Source organism: Physeter macrocephalus, chromosome 20 (genome assembly GCF_002837175.3).
Source record: "Physeter macrocephalus isolate SW-GA chromosome 20, ASM283717v5, whole genome shotgun sequence".
Lineage (NCBI taxonomy): Eukaryota > Metazoa > Chordata > Mammalia > Artiodactyla > Physeteridae > Physeter > Physeter macrocephalus.
This window is the reverse complement of record NC_041233.1, coordinates 2,188,085-2,200,100: the sequence shown is the minus strand read 5'-3', so window position 1 is coordinate 2,200,100 and position 12,016 is coordinate 2,188,085. Positions and strand designations below refer to the sequence as shown.

Genomic DNA, 12,016 nt, shown 5'->3' with positions numbered 1-12,016 from the left:
AATGACCTGCAAGGGGTCCACGATGCGTTCCTTTCTCTGGGTTTCTCATCTTTCCTTTCCCCTGACACTTGTGGTTTTTGAAAAACACATTACAAAAAAATCCCACAAGCGTCTGAATGTACGTTAGACTGTAATCCCACGGCTGACTATCCCTGCGTTATTAATAAATGTCTGGCAACAAGAAGCAAAAATGAAAAACTCTTTCACTCAGCAGCAGCAGGACAAATGTGTGCAAGGCAGCTGACAGGCTGCACCGACGAGAGGGCCTGTTAGGCCTTGGAGCCGTGTTTGGATGGGGCTTCCGTGGAAGGCACGGGCTGTCCCCAGCCTCATCTGGACAAGTTCCAGGTGATGGCGACGAGCTGCGCTGAGCCCGCTGGGAAGCACTGGGCGGCGGACAGCTGGCGCTCGTCCTCCCGGACACCTCCCGGGACCGCCGCTCACACTGTGCCTGGGACCGGAAGGCGGAGAGAGAATCTTCACCCGTGAACGTGGGCACTTCCCTCTCAGTCTGCTGAGTGCCTGCCTGTCCCCCCGCTTTCTAAACCTCAGGCAGAGCCAGAGAGCAAGGTGGGCCCTCGCAGGCTGGCCCGAGCTCGCCCCGACTGTGTAATGCACGCAGGGCACCTTCGGTCCCTCCCTTCCACGAACACTGAAGGGACTAAGCTGTCTTGAAGGGCAGCGGCCACCGTCCGTAAGGGCCAAGAAGCAGGGCAGGGAGCTGGAGGCTCGAGGCTGCGAGTGGGCAGCGCCTTTGCTCTGCCTGTAGGAGCTGCCCCGCCCACCCCAGACCGGGGCCCCTGCAGCCGCTCCAGGGCCCGGCTCTTCCGGACCGAACTGTGGCGACGGGGTGGGTGTCTGCTCCTCGGACCACCGAAGCCGGCGGGGGACAGCAGCTCAGCTTCTCTCCCCACACGCCCAACCCCCCTCTGTAGTCAAAACACCTCTCCCTAGTTTTGATGTCAGGGGAGACCGCTGTCCTTCCCAGCCGTCTAGTCTGCTGCGCCGGGCACATGAGAGGGGTTCCAGAGATGGGCGGCTGGGCAGGAAGCCCAGCTCCAACACTTGCGAACTGCTGTGTGCCCCAGCTCCAGTTACTGTGCCTCTCTGGGCCTCCCTGCCTTTATTTGTAGAATGGGAAACACCTGGAGGAATAACTGAACAATAACCACCAATACGTCAATGGCCCTCAGTCCACACAAAGGTCACGACCTCCCTGTCTGGAAGGCCTGCTCCACAAAAGTACGGCAGGAAGGGGGGTGCCTATCTGTGGGCAGCTGTGGCAGGCTAAATAATGGCACCCAGAGACACCCAGGTCCCAACCCCTAGAACCTCTGAATGTGACCTCAGATGGTAAAGGGGGCTTTGCAGATGTGATTAAAGGTCTTTAGGCGAGAAGGTGATCCCGGATTATCTGGGTGGGCCCTGGGTGCAGTCACAGGCCTCCTTGTAAGGGGGAGGAACAGAGAGACTGGAGGAGAAGGGAGATGTGACACGGGGCCACAGGGCAAGGAGTGAGGACAGCCCCAAGAAGCTGCACAGGAAGGGCAGGGTCCTCCGCCAGCGTCCGGGGGAGCGCTGCCCTGGGAGCCTAGGAGAAAGGCAGGCCCGCAGGCCCCGCCCAGACCTCCTGGGTCGGAATCTGTATCTTTGCAGGAGGCCCGGGGACCACCTAGAATTTAGGAAGCACTGCTTTAAGTGATGCTCAAAACCTCCCCTCCAAGCACATGCTTCTAGACGGGAACGTGGCCACCACCAGGCAGGACCCACCACTTGGAGTTAGGGTCTCCAGGGGGCGGATGCATCTGCAAATCAGAACCACGACCGTCACGGTGTCTTCTGTAATTCCTAAAACAACTTCAGGCGAAAAACGGTTTTCATTTTCAAAACAGGTGCTGACTACTGGATTCAGAGCTGCCTTTCAAAACAATCCCCCCAGCACATGCCTTCCTGCATCTGACAAATATTTGTGAGGGCCGCTGGGTGCCCAGCTTTGGGCTGAAGTCGCCTGGATAGACCTGGGGCAGCCCCACCACGGCAGCCAGAGGAAGAGGATATCTGTGCTCTGGCCGTATTTCCAAAAGCAACCGGCAGTACACTCATGGTCTTGCTGCTCTCTGCTCCGGAGCTCTCTTACAAACGCGAAGTTGGCTCAGGATGCTGCAAGGATACTCAGTACCGACACCTCGTGGATCAGTCGACACAAAAATATTAACGGATTAACGGTAGGGGCTTATTCTCTCACACATTTCTGCAGCCAACCGTGCGTCTTCCTGGGGTTGCCAAGTGCTTATCCAGTGAAAAGGTCATCATCTGACAACTACAGGTCCCTTCAATCTGACATTCCAGCTGGGCACGAGCCCCGGCCCGAGGACGGCCAGGGGACGCGCCTCATGGCCCCCGAGGGATGTCACCAGATCCCAAACCTGTTACCAACTCAACTCCTTAATTTCTGTTTCCTCACCTGCAAACTGGGAACAACAGTGCTGGAGTTGGAGGGGCTAATAAACTGTATCCCTGTCTGCCACCTTCTGAAACAACTGATAAAGGCAAAGCAGCCGGGGAGGTGGGGACAGCGCCGAGTCTATCGCTGACTGAGACCGGGCCACGTGGCTGCCGAGGCCCCGAGGGAGCCCGCGCGATGCGGAGGAGGAGGCAGTGATGCAGCGCGTGCAGTGCACCCCGTTACGCCGGGCTGCAGGTCGCCTCCTGGCACGAGGCCGCGCCTCAACTCCCAGGTGTGCGTGCAGCTCCGGGACAGCACCGCGGGCCCGGCTCTCCCTGCCCCGCACCCACCTCTCCTCCGCGGCCCGGCCCCTGCTGTCCGCGGCCCGGCCCCTGCTGCCCACGGACCCAGCACTGCACAAGGGGGCGCCCCCGGCCGAGCGGGCTCAGCCCCTTCGCGCCAGTCCCTCCCGCGGTCTCACTCACCCTCCTGTGCCTCTGGCCAACCTCCTAATGTTGCCAAGAGTTAGGAAGCCCATCGGTCCAAGGGCGGGGCCCTCCCCGCGGGGAGCGGAGCACCTGCCCTCCGCAGGGAGCGGAGGGTGCCAGAGCGCTGTCCAGCTGTGCCCGCTGCCCGCCCGGGGGCTCCCCTCCCCTCACCCCACCCCCACCCCCGGCTCCGCTGCCTAATCCCCGCGGATGCCTCCCAGGTCTGCTCCCTCAACTCCCCGTCACCCTTCTCTTCCCCCAGAGCTAACCTTCGACCAGACTCAGACACGAGGAAACGTACAGGCAGAGCAGGAGGCGTACCTGCTCTCGGATCGTCGTCGGGCTGAAGGGGCACACGCCACGGCCCGGCACAAGCGCTCGCTCGCAGGCGCGTGTGAACCTGCAAGCCGACGAACCAGCCACGCGCTTTCAGGACCTCTTTCCAGCATTCCCAACTCTTCTCCCTCCCCGACACGCAGGCGTAGGTTGCCGGCAAGGTGCGTTGGGTCACCCTCCCCTGGACCAGAACTGCCACGCGCCTGAAGGGCGGCTCTGGGTGGACAGAACCCTGCAGGTGCCAAGAAGAGGGGACGTGTCGCCAGAGGCATGACTGCGGAGGAGCATCTGACCTGCGCGGGATTCACACGTTAGGGGTACACAGGCTTTGGCAGACTCTTCTTTTATTTAGGAGACCGATCCCCCCGCCGGTTCTCGCTCCTGACAGAGGCCTGGGTGACGTGCGCGGCTCCTGAACCTGAACGCCTAACGGGGGAGGGGGAGCCACCAGGACTGCGTCTTCTAGAAAGTCAGGAAGTGGGCAGTTGCTTTCATTGTGCAGGAGGGCATTTGCACACAGTATGGTCACCCCTCTGCAGCCGGCCACTTCTAACTGCAGGATCAGGGAGATGATTTTTTATATTCATATATATGCTTCCTTCAATCATATTTTAGAAATCAGCTCTGCCACGCTAAGATTTACGATAAAAATAAAATAATTTGCTCTGTCAACTATAGTAGAAAGTTTCAAATGTCTTAGTTAAAAACTATCTTCCATACAACGGAAAAAGGCTTTTGTATTCTTTTTGGGTGAAAGAAAACCCAAATGTGCTGCGGGGGGGAGGCTGTCCTGGCGCGTTGCTGGGACCCTGTGCAAGCGCTTCTTGGCTGCAGGCCGTGAGAGAACAGCGCCGCTTTCTTCCCTGCAGGCGCGAGGCCCAACTTCTTCTCCCCTGGGCTCTTCCAAGATGCTTAAGGCTGCTCCGCCGTTGCCTGGTCCTTAGCAGCAGCAACAAGCTCTGTAAGAGCTGGAAAGCTTCTTATGTCCTTTGTCCGCAGGCCTATCTTTTCGATCTGCAAAGGCCACGGGGATGAATCAAGTTACTGTGATGTGAGCTGAACGTGGAGAAGACCCTTCCAAAGAAGAGAGCAGAACGTCCGCCCTCACCTCACCCTCCACGCAACCAGAAAAAGGCAGTTCCCTAATGACTGGTAGGATGTTTCTTCCTTTCAAATAAATGAAGTTAAAAAAAATTTCCTTATTGTAGAATTTATTTCGGGGGGGTCATTCTAAGAAGTCAGTGTTAATTATCTCAGTTCATTACCTCAGACTCTCACCAGGATAAGAGCCTCTTTTGTGGACTGGAAGAGAAAATTCACACTAAGAGAAATAATAAAGTAATTTTTTAACTGAAGCGTTTTCAAAAAACAACCGGCCTGAGACCTTCATTTCTTAGTGTGTCATCCACAACCTTTTCTTAGAAGCTGATGAAGTCAAACACCTTTGCACAGCAGCTGCTGCGGATTATTTCAGTGACAGAGACGCAGCAGGCAGCGTCCTTCCCACCTTAACCCAAGAGCCGTCATGAACTACACGCGCACACATGCACAAGCGGACCTGGAGAAACCTAGACCGAGTATTGAGTCTCTGCTGGCGTGCTGTGGCTCGTCCGGGGGCTGGGGTCGAGGACTGCCTTTTCTTCCCCTCCCCGGCCCACAACTCTTTCGCTTGTTTGCTCTTCATGTGTCTATAACCAATTTTCCTGCCTGTCAAAAGACTTCTAAGTTTCTCTTGAGAAATAAAGAAACAAGGCAATGGACTTCTGCCAGAATGCATCTCTAAATACACCCGAAAGGGGAAAAACTTAGATTTTCAGTGATGACCCTGAACTGTATGAAGGAGTGACTAGAAAACAAGGCATCTTCTGATGGGAATGTTATGATCTCACTTCTTTTTCTCTCGCAAAAAGGTCTTCCTTGAGGATCTACTGCTACAGAAAACCTAAGCAGTTGACAAAGCCAGTTTCTGAACACCCCAAAGCTCTGAGAGTCTGTGAGGACGGAAGGCCCTGCGTGGAATCCACACCTGCCCCTATGTGATGGTACCTACGTGAATGTCCACCCACACGCCGTGACTCCAAAATCTGTGTTTTATAGAAAACCTACAAAACGCAGGCAGGGAAGCAGAGAAGCTGTGCTGAGATACTTTTCAAACACCGCACTGAGAAATCAACGGCCTAATGCTTCTCTAGTTATTCTAAAGCCAAACTAACAAATATCTCAGAAGACCCTCATCTGGCACCCATGACGTATCAGGCATGTTCCAGGCAGTGGACCGACAGGACACCACCTCTGCCCACGGGCTCACCGCCAGCGGCTTCGGGAACGTGAGTGCCAGCGAGCCGAGAGGATGTCAATTCCCTGGACCTCAAAAAGTCTGTCTTTTCTTTCTCATATTCCCTAGGGGCCCGTCCTCTTCCTTCAAGTGTCTGGCGCCCTGGCCCTCTTTGCTAGCACCGGGAAGGGACTCCCGGTCCCTCCCAGCATCTCTGGCCTCAGGCGCACCACCAGCTGGCTGCCGGGCCCCCGGAACGTGGAGTCAGGCCCCCTGGAAGAACGGCGGCGCTCGGGTCACCTGCTCTCCTAAATATGCGACGTCCAAGGCCAACTGCAGCCTGATCTTGTCATCGTCACTCATGCCGCCGCCACTGGGCCCGGCGGGGGTGGCGGGAGCAGTCCTCCTGGCTTGTTTCAGCCTCTTCAGGCTCTCCTCCATCTTCCTCACGGAGTTCAGGACGTCTGACACGGTCTCATAGTACCTTGAGCACGAGACACACAGACTGGTGAAAGAGACACAACGCCAAACACACCCGCGAGCTTTGTGGACCAAAACAGGGATTTTTAAGATAAAAATTCAATTCCAGTAAAAACAAACAAACAAAAAAAACGAACAGCCATGGTAAATACTGTTTCTCAAGACTGAAAGAAAAGCAGGGTCTTGCCTGTCTAGCACTGCATCCTCTTGGAACATAAGAACTATGTACATGAATTCTGTCTGAAATTCCAGTCCTGAACACTGAGCGAGAATCACAGGCCAAGCTGTCTTTCCTATATCAAGGGTGAACAGCTGCAGCTCGTTCCCCAATTCCAAGGAACAAACTCCTTTACCATCTGTTCTAGGAACAGCTCACCTTTTAAAAAGTATTTCAGAACTTTCAAATACAACTAATTGCCTTTAAATATTTTCAATATAATTTCCAAATTATAAATGAGTTATATTTCAAAATTTTGTTTACAAGCTGGTTATTTGGCATTTGGAATACAGTTCCCCACAGAAACAGTATTATAACTCATTGTTATGTTCTAAGTTAACTCACAAATGCTGCTTAACTTGTAACTGGTCAAAGAAACAAAACAGTACTGCAAAATTAATAATTAAACAAAATCCAACAACAAAATCAAATAATATACCTTCTGACATAACTCAGTGCTGGATTTGGGGAAAAGTAGGGGGAGTCGGAAATGAAGAGATGTTCGACCACAGTGATACTGAACACCTCCCCTATTCTCATTAGTTTTAGGATTTTGACACCCATCCTTCAACAGTTGTAATTACACTGCACAAGGAGTGTTTCCGCTTCCTTGATTACACTGGTCTCCCCAGCGCAAGTCTGCTGATCATGTGGCATGACTGGAGCCATCATGGACTGACAGAGCTGAAGAGAAAGGACCTGAAAGGAGAAAGCGTGCCTGGACTCGCAGAACATTCCTGCGTGAAGCGAGGTTAAGGATGGTCCAAGGCAGTGTGCCGGGGGGACTGTGGAACGTGCCTGGGCCCCGAAAGGTGTGTGAGCTGGGAGAGGCCAGGCAGAGCCTTGGGTGGGGTGGAGCGAGCCAGTCGGGAAGGGACTGAGTGCCCGCACCCTGCCTTGTCCAGCAATGCGGCCACTGGATGTTCTTACTACCTTATCCACAAGCAGCCTGTGATGGTCCCAGTGATCTCTGACTTAGGGCTTTTCTAAGGAAGTCCAGAATAGTCCGCTTTTAAGCTACTTACTTATGCGTGCTCTCAGAGAGAGCGCCTTCTAACCACTGCTGAATTATGGCTTGTTTGAGCTTATCCTTGTGCCCGTTCTGCAGCTGGTACAACGGCTTCAGAGCGCTGTCCACGTAAGAGGAGGCAGTCGTTGGCACCTCCTGGAATAATGTTGGGAGGGGTTAAAGATGAACAGAAGAAAAAAAAAAAGAAGAAAGAGAGTAAGTTACCCAAACCTCACGTTCAAAAGGGCATTACGCAGGTACCAGTTTTGAGACACATACAAGCGTTGTCCACACCCCTGGAGACCAAGAGGGAGCCATGGAGAGGGAGCCGTGGAGAGCGAGCCGGGGAGGACGAAGCCCGGAGCCGACTGGACTCAGGCTCCCTAACCTGGTGTCCACACGGATCACCTGGCCACCTCGTTAATTCCGGGTCTGATTCGGTGTGTGTGTTGCAGGGAGGGGAACGGGGCCAAGTTTTGAGATGGCACGTTTCTAACAAGCTCCCACCAGTGACCATCCGCTGTTGGTCAACAGACCACCATTTGAGAGGTTAGGATCTAGGGTGTCTGACTTTTCTTAGTTTTGGCTTCTTCATCCGTGAATAAGGACACGGGCGCTCACTCAGTAGGACTAATGAGGGTCTAAAGTCTTTAGCACGGTGCGTGACCCACGATGCAAGTGCTCAGTAAATGTAACACCCCGTTGAAGAGAAAGGGAAAAGTTGCTAGATTCCTAAAGGAAAAGTAATGAATCTGGCAAAATAAAATAGGTCTCTCCCACTTCAGACCAGAAAATTGGGAGATAAGGTACTCTCGCTAGAAATGGGAATTCTGCTGCGTGTCCCAGATTTTAAAAGGAAAAGGAGAACCGCCCCAGTGGAGGTGAGCTGGGTCTCAGCTCAGCACTCAGCCCAGCCGCTCGCTGCTCGCTGCACCCAGAACACGGGCCGGGAGGGAAGAGTAACCCCGACAGCAGACCGGGCCGCGGGCTCAGCAGACCGGGCCGCGGGCTCAGCAGACTGGGCCACGGGCTCGGCAGACCGGGCCGCGGGCTCAGCACACAACAAAGACGCGGCCCCGCCCAGGCCTGTCTGTAGGAACTCCGGGGTATTCCAAAGGAGCACATGCTGCAGGAGATTCTCACAGCTCCTGAGAATAATTTCAGTTGTAAATGGCCTAAAATCCACCTATCCAACTGGGAGAAAAGAAAATCTAGAGGGAAAAGAAGTGAGAACTGACAAGAATGAAATGAGCAAAAATAAACGCATGAAAATGAGAGTTCAAGAGGGAAAACTAAAAGGCTGGTAAAAACAAACCCCCCAATCCCCATTCTACAAAGTGAGGACACAGAACTCGACTCTGAACACCAGTGTGAGCTTTATTTTTCACCTTATAAATGCCTTTAATATTTTTTAATGCAGCTTTTTTTAATACCTTATCCAGTAAAAGGAGAAAGCAGGTACTTCCAATGACAATATAAAAGAAATAAGGTAAATTCAAATCTTTTCAAATATAAGATATGAAGACCAAAAGAAGGGTAGGACTTAAAAATATTTCATTAAAATGCTTTCTTTGAAAATACGATTTTTCCTGAAGGCCAGAAGTCCATGCTATGCAAGTCCAACTACCTAAGTTGTGTCTGTGCCACATCTACTGAGGAGCCCCCTTCTCACAAATAGGGTTTCTCTCCATGAGACGGATTCTCCCCCCCAAGAACCTGTTTCTGGCCCTCGCTTAACCGCTTCCTCCCTCTCTGGCCTTCCTGATATATATTTCCCCACCTCGAAATCCTTTTCAGCGAGGGCACTGACCTTGTTGGTTCTTCGGTACAGCCTGGGGACTTCCAGGGCACTTCTCAGGTGACTGAAGCAAGACCCACTCAAGTCCTGGGTGATTCTGTCACTCAAGGCAGGCACACAGGCAGACAGGGACAGCCGGGAGTCCTCCAGGGCTGCTGCAGAGACAGAAGCGTGTGATGCATCACGCCATCCAGGCCCAGGGGTGAATTCTATTCTAAATACCGTCAACGTACTTAGAGAGCATACTACAACAAACCAAATCAAATCAAATTATTAGAATTAAACAAGGTATCTCATTCAAGGAAGTTATAAACACAGAACAGAATACAGAAACAACCAAGGACTTACAACTAGAAAAGAAAATGGTTCGTTAAAATTTATCCTACAGTCTCTAAAATTCTATTGTAAATTATTTCTTATTCAAAGATTTGCTGAATCTGAAGATTCATTTTTACCTGAGATAGAAGAAAAATTCTTAAAGCCAATCACTTCAAGTTTTGGCCTGACCGTTTCCAAGAGTTCTGGAAGCTGAAATAAATATGCACTTTATATATTTAGTTACTTTTTATAAATCAAAGGAAGAGTCAATTCTTTATGCATCTACAAACTCTAGAATATTATTAATGAACGATAAAACTAAACTCAGAACTTCCAGTGATTTTCATCAGAAGAAAACAAAATTCCTAATTAATGCTTTCACTAAGAAAGAATCCAACAACATGGAAAACAGCATTTTCATGGCTATTCACAGACCCAGAAAATATGCAAAATCATTTTCTATTCTGTAGCTCTCCCCAGTACCAAGAAAACTCATGATAAAGACCACGTTTTTGCTCCAAACATACAATATTTGTCCAAGCACCACAAAATATTTAAACTTGAGAAAAGCAGAATTACATATCACAGCACTTAAACACATTCATCCCACAAAGTTCCGTTAATGGTAAAAGCAAGAACATGGAATCTATTTGGAGAAAACAGGAAGAAGTGCTCATAGGTCAGCACTTTCAAAGTATAGCTGAAGATTACATATTACCCTGAAATACTGGGTAAGTGAATTAGAAATAATTAAAATCCAACCCACTAAAGGTCATGCCTGCAGAGAGTAAACTGAGCTAATGCAAAAAACAGTGGTGCCTGGCGTGCTGCAAGCCTGCGGCGTCACTGCTGGAAGGGAAGCCGAGGCTCCGGGCTAGCACACCCTAGGCGGGACTGGTGAGCAAGGAGGAGCACGCACGCCGGGCAGGGGAACGGGAGCAACGCCCAGAAGGGAGGTGAGCGGATGTCCCCTCAGGGTGCCCTGGGCCCACTATTCTAAGCCCCACGAGGCCAGACGCTGCAAGCACTGAAGCCGGTACTTAGAATTCCTCTGGGACACAGGCTCACCTGCTCCTGAAGCCTGTCCAGGTCTGCGACCACGTAAACAAGCTGAGTGCTGGAAACGGGGACGACGGGCTTCGTTTCGGAAGGGCCGCTTCCTTGGTCTTCGCAATTTCCTTGGGTGACGGAAGGATCTTTGCTGCCAGTTACCAAAGGCTTTTTAATATCCTTGGCACTTTCATTAGAGATGGGCCTGAGTAAAAGCTGAAAAAAAGGATTTCAACGATTAAATGTGTTTCCACCAGCAAGATACATGAGCATTTATACAGGTCAATGACTGACCATAAAATGGCAACTGTCTACAAAGGATTCAGTGCAAGTTTACTCATGAAAAAAACACCACAACCCTCTCCCCAGGCAGGTGTGGAAAAGAGAGAAACAGGACAAACTGCAACCCCATGTGCATTTCCCCTCCTTGACTTAAGTAACAGGCAGAAATAAAACAGGCCCCTAAACTAAAGGAAAATTAAGATCTGGAACATCATAGGTTTTAAAAAATTAATTAACTGCTTAAGGTAAATAATTTACAGTATTTGCTTAATAAATTTATCATCATCATAAGGGTAAAAAAAATCAAAATCTAAACCTCAATTATGCTTCAAATAACACAAACGACAGAAGTGTTCTTTGCATAATGGATTTGCTACAAGGGAAAAAAAACCTACGAGACGTGCACTGGGATCAAGAAAAGAATGGAATATTCTGGAGGTGAGAAGAATTGCTGGCTAGCATCTTGCTTGGGCGTGGCGTAGCAGGCCCAGGCCTAACAGAACTGTACCAGCCCGACCGTGTCCCTGGAACTGCACGGTCTTCGTGAACAGTTTCACGGAGCAGGGTGGTCTCCTGAGACCCCTCCGAGCAGAGAGAAGCAAAGGCGGAGGAGGAGAGGAACTTCCGTGGAGCACCGCTGTCTGCCAGGCCCCTCGGTTATCAGTTTGCTGGTCAAATCTCTCTCTACTCCTCACGACAAGCACAGGCAGAAGCTGTTTTCCTACTTGACAGGTGAAGAATATGAGACTCAATTTCCCTAAGACCGCAAAGTTAGATAAACAGAGGCAGAGACAAGGTCTGACGCTGTCTTGAAAGCCTGCGCTCTCTCCACGCGACGCTCTGCTCCAGCTGACAGTGTCTTCCTTTCCATGGATGAGGCCTTCCTCATGTCGTCTTCCCTGAGCTTCCGCTCACGCCTCTTTTATACTCATCACCTTGCCGTGGCCGGGGGGTGCGTGTGTCACTGAGCTGCCCGTGCAGCAGGCATCTCTGAGACGCGGGCGCAGGGCCTGGCGGGGCTGGCGGCTCAGCAGCAGACCACACGAGTACTCCTGTGGCTTTACGCACAATATCTAATAAACCATCAGAGGCGTGCGGACACTTAATGCATCCAACTACTACTTCTGAGATGGAGGGAAGGTTAATTAATTTTACTACCTTTTAATCTCAACCACTTGGAGATTCTACACTTCCAAAGACTGGATACTAAAAGTACGCATTTTAAAAATCATTTTCATTAAAATGAGCATTTCTGTTTTAATCTGGAGGCAAAGATCCTGCTTTTCAGAAGGGAAAAATGAGGTGGCCGGTGAGGGC

The 12,016-nt window shown here is 51.2% G+C and overlaps 1 protein-coding gene across 2 annotated transcripts in view; it reads right to left on the bottom strand.

The window, feature by feature from the left end:
• Positions 1–3,597: 3,597 nt before the first annotated feature.
• Positions 3,598–12,016, bottom strand: part of COG2 (component of oligomeric golgi complex 2) — a 42,697-nt gene continuing 34,278 nt past the window's right edge. Inside the window, exons 13-18 of one of the 2 annotated variants that reach the window (XM_007127609.4) lie at positions 10,436–10,633; positions 9,505–9,577; positions 9,062–9,204; positions 7,268–7,407; positions 5,846–6,029; positions 3,598–4,284 (exon numbers count right to left, since the gene is read on the bottom strand). In XM_007127609.4, the coding sequence (XP_007127671.2) occupies positions 4,183–4,284; positions 5,846–6,029; positions 7,268–7,407; positions 9,062–9,204; positions 9,505–9,577; positions 10,436–10,633 (840 nt within the window). In that variant the 3' untranslated portion in view covers positions 3,598–4,182. The remainder of the gene's footprint in view (positions 4,285–5,845; positions 6,030–7,267; positions 7,408–9,061; positions 9,205–9,504; positions 9,578–10,435; positions 10,634–12,016) is intronic. The other variant, XM_024117062.3, reaches the window with a different exon arrangement.